This window comes from Nothoprocta perdicaria, unplaced genomic scaffold (assembly GCF_003342845.1).
Source record: "Nothoprocta perdicaria isolate Ctin4 unplaced genomic scaffold, notPer1 scaffold_67, whole genome shotgun sequence".
NCBI classification, from domain to species: Eukaryota; Metazoa; Chordata; class Aves; order Tinamiformes; family Tinamidae; genus Nothoprocta; species Nothoprocta perdicaria.
This window is the reverse complement of record NW_020455943.1, coordinates 1,819,530-1,827,170: the sequence shown is the minus strand read 5'-3', so window position 1 is coordinate 1,827,170 and position 7,641 is coordinate 1,819,530. Positions and strand designations below refer to the sequence as shown.

General features: G+C 48.6%; 1 protein-coding gene across 1 annotated transcript; it reads left to right on the top strand.

Moving 5' to 3' along the window:
* The first annotated feature begins 2,078 nt into the window (after positions 1 to 2,078).
* LOC112956791 (prolactin-like) lies at positions 2,079 to 5,957 on the top strand. Its single transcript, XM_026050268.1, has 5 exons — positions 2,079 to 2,091; positions 2,206 to 2,354; positions 2,464 to 2,571; positions 3,820 to 3,999; positions 5,392 to 5,957. Exons 1-5 carry the CDS (start codon positions 2,079 to 2,081, stop codon positions 5,584 to 5,586), a joined length of 645 nt encoding a protein of 214 aa, XP_025906053.1. The 3' UTR covers positions 5,587 to 5,957.
* The last annotated feature ends 1,684 nt before the right edge of the window (positions 5,958 to 7,641 follow it).

Below are 7,641 nucleotides of genomic sequence, written 5' to 3'. Positions count from 1 at the left end.
GCTCATTAAGCAGATTTTAACGAACTACTCTAAAAAGTAAATTTTGGAATTCAAAAAAAAAGTAGACGTAAGAAGTATCTTAGGGACCTGTGACTCTATAAAATGTTTATAAGTGACTTGGAGAAATAAGTTTGATCTGTTGATTTCAGAGATATTGGTCTGAAAGGCTAGTTAAGCTGTGTAGCCAGTTCAGCCTCGGAGGCATGTAGACTAGATCAGGAGCAAGTGTTCTGATATTCCCTTATACTAAATAGAGTCTAGAAAAATGTAAATTCTGGAAGATTTGGCATCCAATTCAGCTAAATCTGTGCTCCATGGAAAAGACAAGTCTTGGGAACAACCCAAAATTTGTAGGTATTTCTCAGAGAGAAGTAACCTGCCTTTGAGAGGGCTGCATGAATGAAAGCAGTACAGATTGTGTGAGGAAAACATGTGAATGTGTTCTCTCACGTGCAATCTTTCCAAGCATGTTTTAATCAAAAAGAAATCTAAATCTCTTTCTACTCAACTTAAATCTCTATCTTGTTAGTGAAGAGTCAAGTCCCTAGCCTTATAGGACTTATAGGGACTTAGATATGTCCTTAAAGGGTAGGATGTAAACACGGAAAACAGGACCTGGGATGGGAGCAAAACCAGTCAAATGGTGGCACCTAAAGGGCTTTTGGTTCTTACCACTAAAAGGTCTTCACCTCTCAAAATTTAGTGTCTGTGCAAGACCCCAGTTGTGTCAGCTTTAGCTTTAATAGGACTTGGAGCTCTGTTAACAGCCAAGCATACACTTACTCGGAGCCCAGAAAGTGATACTGCTCTCCTTGCAGAAGTTTATGTTCTCCAAAAAAAAATGGTTCTTTGGATCTCCATGCTGAATGCAGTGGCAGATAACAGCAACGTTTAAGATTTGTCTGCCTCTATTCATTTTCTAACAGCTTTTTTTAGCCTCTACACAAAATATAAGCCTCTACACAAAATATCTGCACAATTCCTCCTTGGCTGAAAGCTCCTCCAACCCACATCTCCCACCTCCAAAGAGGGTTTCCTGATCACAAAGCTACCCTCTCCACGCAGGGGAGAGGGGCATCATTCATCATTCTGGAGGAGGGGTGGTTGTTCCTTTTTCCATAAAGTAAATCATGACTTTACTGTAATGGTGGTTGTAGTCACGTGAGGACATACACTGTCCTCACTGATAACTGCATGTGAAACGTTTCCTGATTTCTAAGGCATTGCTTTCCTTGCAGCGAAACGTCTTCAGCAAGAAGGGCAGGAGCCTGCAGCAGCCAAAAGCCTCATGCCCAACTCCCCAGCCCTCCTTATGGGGCTGCCCAGTGCTTCACACGGGATTTAAGGACAGCGACGGAACCCGCAGGACGGGCAGCCCTTTGCAAACGCCGCTCTAAGTGCTTTGCCACACTAGTCCCTTAGTGTTTTAGCCCAATGGGCTAAGCTGCCAGCGGCCACCAGCACGTTTACCTGGTGAATCACGCACTTGCCCGCTGTGGGGCCTGGGGTGGTCCTGGTGGGCAAAGCCAGTCCGACCCTCAACATCTGGTGACAGGGGGACCATCCCACAGCACCAGGGCAAGCCCCTGTCCCACGGCAGGCGCCTGTCCCGCTGCTGTCCTTGTCACACACACGGTGTGTCACACACACCAGTTTCCCCGTCCCCACACCCTGCGCTGCCCCACTGCAGTGGCAGGAGGGCAGAGGTCCGGCCAGACCTGCCCCACGGCCAAGGAGCTGCCACCTCGCACTCAGGACACCCGTGGGTGGCACCTGCAGCGGGAGCCGGGCTGCAGAGCCAGGACAAACGCGGCCGCCAAGGAGGAGGGGTGTCCGTGGGGTGGGAGTCTGGGACAGCTGGGGGGCAGCCGGGAGGGGGTGGGGGTCAGTCCGAGGAAAGGTTTGGGGGGCGCCAGTGCCGGGGCTGGGGGGAGGCGGCGCCGCCGGGCCCCGCGGCTGCGGAGGCGGCTCCGCGCGGCAGGGGCGGAGCGGGACCCCCGGCCCGGCCCGGCCCGGCCCCGGCCCGGCCTATATAGCGGGCAGGGCGCGGGGCCGGCCCCAGCCGCCCCCGCTCCGCCATGGCCCGCGCAGGTGAGCGGGGCGCCAAGCGGGCCGGGAGGGACCGGCGGGCGGATGCATGGAGGGATGCATGGACGGATGGAGGGATGCATGGATAGACAGACAGAGAGCGAGGGTCGCCCGCAGGTGCGGCGGCGCTGTGGCTGCTGTGGCTGGTGTCGCGGGCGGCGGCGCGGGCCGCCTGCCCCCCGGGGGACACGGGCTGCCGCCTCCTCTCCGTCTCCGACCTCTTCGACCGCGTGATCCGGCACTCGGGCAGGATCCACGCCGAGCTGGTGAGCGCCCCGCCGGCCCCGCTCCGCCGGGACGGGGGTCTGGGGCCAGCGCGGCGCTGCCCCTCGTGGGGGCTGCGCCTGGGATTGCGCCAGCTCTGCTTCCCCGCAGGAAAAGCACTTCCCGCCCCGTGGGAACGAGCTGGGGCGGCCGGCGCGGAAGTGCCACACGTCGCGGATGGCAACCCCCAAAGGCAAGGAGCTGGCCCAAAACCTGCCGGTAAGGCCGGGCTCGGCGCGGGACGGGCTCTCCCACGGGTTCCCCCTGCACTGCCTATGGTCAAGGAAAAGCAAAAATCCCCCCTGTCCAACTGCCAGCCTCCAGCTGGGCCCCAAAGGGCTCACCCGAAAGTGCCCAGGGGTGGTCTGTGCCTGTGGTGTGCCCCAACAGGGTTGGAGTGAGGTAGCTGCAAGGAGTGACCTGAGGCAGGGCATCACAACTCGGTCCTGTTTACCAGGGATAAACAGGGCCACAGGCCCCTGGTTGATGGTGGCAGCTGCCCTGGTGTTTGGGCAGCCAGGAATCCCCCCGAGCTCGTGTAGCAGCCCCCAGGAAACGCATCCTCAGCAAAGGGTGCACGACAGGTAGGTGTGGGTGAGCTCCTCCACTGCAAGCCAGGAAAGGCCCTCGGGAGAAGCGCACAGCAGGAATTATTGCTTTGAACCTGTAGCTGGGTAGAGGGAGAGAACAGAGGGCTGCTTTAGACGTGTCATGGCAAAGGGGAAGACCCAAACTGGTGTAGGGGAAAGAAGCAAGAGCTTCTAGGGCAGAGGAGAAGCAGGCTCCACAGAGCGGAGGATACAGCAGCAGAAGCCCCTGCCTCCAGGAGACAAACTTGGACAAATGTTATTTTGTCAGTTGTGTGGGTATGGATGACTTTGCCCAAGATGTTCATAGGCTCACCTTGAAGGGTGATGGGAAAGCAAGTCTTATCTGTTGTAGAAAGGTCTAGCCTTTCAACTCTATTCCTGAGCTTCCCCTGTGAGAGAGCAAGCCCTTATGGCCATCTCGTTTCTCCTGGAGAAACAACCATCCCTCTAGAAGTGTCTGCAGTGAGAGTGTCGCTGACAGAGCCGCAACCACTGCCGCGGTGAGGAAGTGCCTGCACTTCCACACCAGTAAACCTGAAAGTCTACATGAGCTTCCTGGGGTTCATGAGACACCCAGGAGTTATTGGAAACTTCAGGAGAAAATAACTTTAACAGGAGTGCCACCATTTTGCTAATGCTGTGTTCCAGTTCTAGGTATTACGGAGTGTAGAGTCTAAGCTGAGAAGTGATGTGAAAACTTGGTGTTTCCCTTTCTTATATCTAAGCAAATAATAGACACTGAGTGCCCCTCAAGGTCTGGAAACCATGGAATTTCCCAGACAAATCTTAAGCCTACCTAAATTTCAGTGAGAATGTCCAACAGCATTCATGTGACCTGCAAACTAACAGAAAAATCTTTATTGTTTTAATTTATAAGAGAGAAGAACTAACACACTTGATACTGAAACTTTTGCAAGCCTGGAAGGAACCACTCTCTCACTTTAACCAGCATATTGAGCACCATCAAGAGTTATCTGATGACAGCCTTAGCAAAGCTAAGCAAATCAGCAATATGGTACATGAGCTGAAGACGGGAGTTGAGAAAGTAACAGAAAAGGCAAGCTTTTCCATGTAGCTTCTATTCACACCAGTCATGATTTTGTGGCATCAGGGACTTCTGGGTCTGCTCTCGCTTAGGCTACAACCTGAATATGAACTGAGGCTCCAATTCGGCAATAAGGCTTAAGCCTGGCAGCTCTTACTCAAACTGTTTAACACCACGATCCATTTGAAAAGTTCTGTATTAAAAAACAGGATTCTTCCACTCTTCTGTGTTCCTTGAGTCCAGGACAAAGTCATGCTGACAAAATACAGCTGACTATTGCAGATCCAGTAACTGTTGAGCCACAGGCTATGACTTATCTTTGGAGTGAGACAGAAATGTAGCTCACATTAATATTCTATTGATATGAAATGTATGAAAGTGCAGAGAGTAGGACCATTTATAGCTTTATAGATTAGTCAGTATGGACTTAGATTTCTAAAATGGTAAAGGAGATGTGGATAGACCATGACAAATATTTATTGTTTTCATTTTTTTTGGTTCACAATCCAACTAACTCACATATTGCTCTCTGCTGCAATGCAACAATTTTATGGATAAGTTCCTCAAGAAGCAGTGGCATCAGTTGAGGCTGACCTTTGTTCTCTTCATTATAGAGCTCAAGCCAGTCATAAAATTTTAAACTAAGTGGGGGTTATCTTGTGGGTTTTTTGTTTTTGTCTTTTCTTTCCTTAAAATGCCATTTGAGGTATTACTAAAAAGGAAGGCTCTCCGAAGTTTGGCACATATGTCCATCTTGACCTATATGTACTATGGACATATCACACAGTAGAAGTGCAATAAAAAAGTGATGCAAACAACATCAAATGGGAGCAATCTGTACTCCAGTATTTTGCAGCTGCATTGTGCTGTAAGCAGCAGTTCAAAGCTTGATCCGGTTGTGAAGCCAGCACTCCTGAGAGGTGGTAGTAGTCTTCAGAGTCCACAGGTTAAACATCACTGGCCAATGCTCACATTAGAAGCTTCCCTTGACAAAACTCATTATAAGTGGCTGCGAGCCTAGAGACTGACATGTTCTATTACTTTGAAAGGAAATACCTGTTATCAAGCATTGGTTCCTACTTAAATTCAAATAGTTTTATATTTGTGAAGGTGAGTCTGATATTCTACTAGGGTTAGTAGCATATTGGATTATTTTAGACTAATCTTCAGATCATGTAGGCAATTTTTTGAAAGGAAATACAATATTATCTCCCTGTAAGGAGCTGTACGTCTCCTCTGTGTGCACATTAAATGTATGGAGTAGAACTACCTAACAGAGTGATGCATCAGTTGACTTCAGCACTAGTATTTTACTTTTTTCTCCCCTGTGTATAGTAGTAGTTATTTGTCTAACTGGTTTATACTCATAAAAGTCTATGTACAGTTTTCCTGTTTCCCATACAGATGCAGTCAATGGGGATCATCAGCAATTCATTAAATGGAATGGCATCGTCTGAAGCAGCTGGCTTATCCATTAGTAATGAAGCAAACCTGATGAGTGACTCTGACTTTATTCATTGTTTCAGGAGAGACTCCAATAAAGTACAAAGCTACTTAAAAATTCTTAAATGTAGAATTATGCCAGAAAATAGTTGTTGAGCTTTAATCTCTTCTCAGGGAATTTCAGGAGCAGAATTACATGTTTGTAAAAAATGGGAAAGTATAATTTATAAAATATGACATTTATAGTAATTATTAATAGGAAAGTGGTTTTGAAATGCTTTGGCAGCTACTTCACACTGTTAACCTCTATGGTTGAGATATTAAATAAAACATACTGTGTGCATGTGGATAAATATACCAGATAAAACAGAGCACTCTACCAGTAGGTAAATCAGTCTCTTTGCATATTACACTCTGACAAATTACAGTATGGTGGGTTGAGACAGTTTAAGTATGTACATAGTTGAAAGTGAAATTTAGTTTGTAAACCTTGGTAAAATACATCTATATACTATAAATAAAGTATATTTTATGTTACATCTGTTTATGCATCTATTTATTCGATTATTCTATTCTACATCTATTTATTGCTTACAGAATGCCTGGCACTGGGAGGTGGCACTGCTGTTGGTCAGTCCATGTCACTGCAGGCCCTGAGGTACACTTGCATGATGTTCATGTCATGCTTTTCACTTATCTCTGCAGGCTTTTGCATGCATCTGATGAGATCTGAACTTTTAGCACTTCTATTTGTGTTGAGGGGATTTTATACCTGTAATAGCATCAGTAATTTCACTGTAAACTCTTTAAGTGAAGAGCTCTTCCTAATGCAGCCCAGGATACCACTGGCTGCCTTTGGGCACATTGCTGGCCCACATTCAAACTGTTCTCTAGCAGGACTCCCGTAGATACTCCAATTCAAAAAAATATCTCCCAATGTGTGCGGTTACTGCTTCCCAGGTGCAATAACTTCTTTATGGGAGAGGCTGCTCCTCGTGAGGTTCCCCTCTGCCTGTTTCTCCTTGTCCAGGTCCCTCCGAATAGCAGCACAGCCCTCTGATCTGTCACTCCTCCCAAGCATCTTTAATTGTCATGGATTTATTTTTAATACTTCTAATACTCTTAATTAGTTGACCCTGGCAGTTGTGCATGTGTTAGACTACTGAAAAATTTCTCCACAGTATTTTCATTTGCAAGTCTGTGGCCAGGGTAGGATGCAGCTACACATTTACTGTGAGGAAACTTAACTAATGCTCTTTTCTGGCCTCTGCTACTCCTCGTATTGACTGTGAGCAGTTGCTGGAACTCAGGTTGCCAAGGATAGAGGACAAAATTGCTGATGATTATTTAATATTGATGCAGGATTTGAGCTTGAGAAACTGAGGGACAGGAAAGCATTTCAAACAAAACCTTGTGCAGGACCGAGGAGGACCAAAGGAACAGCTTTGCCACTTGTCTCTCCATTTCTACTGGCCCAGTAAACATCCTTTTTCAGCTAGAAGCTGTGAGGTTCACATCTGCTCACTGTGCTGGGGACGGTGGAAACACACTGAGATGTTCCTGACCAGAAGAGTTGTCCATTATAACTTTTTAGATAGTCAGATACTCTGTACAGGTAATAAAATGTCATAATTAATAAGAAAATTCTGAAAAAAATCTGGAAACCAAATAACCCACATGAAGGAGAGTCTCCAGCTGGCCCAGTGGGAGACTGGGGAAGAGGAGGGCAGAGGGCTGGGGAAGCTGGTGCTGCTCCAACCCGGGCTGACCGTCCCCTCCATGGCTGGTGGCCCCTCAGCTCCGTGTTGGAGCAGCCTGGGGTGGGAAATGGTGGATATGAGGGAGGGGGATGGGGCAAGGTACACAGTGGGGCTGAGGAAAAGGAGTGGGATGAGGGAGAGGGAAAGGCATGGAGTGGGGATGAGGGAAGGAAGAGGAAACGGAGGGGCAAGGATGGGCATGAGGGAAGAGGAGAGGGAAACGGAGTGGGTGAAGATGAAGGCAGAGGGAAGCGGAGGGGACGAGGGTGAGGATGAGAGAGGAGGGGCATGGGAGTGCAGGGAGGCTGGGAGCTGCGGGGACCTGGTTCCTTCATGTGGGGCTTGGGGCCCATGGGGCTACGGCGTTTCATGAGGCCCTGGCATGGGCTGCCAGGGTGTTTCCTTATGCTGGAAGAGAGGCCCTGGTGCTGTGGGGCACCCTGGTGGCTGG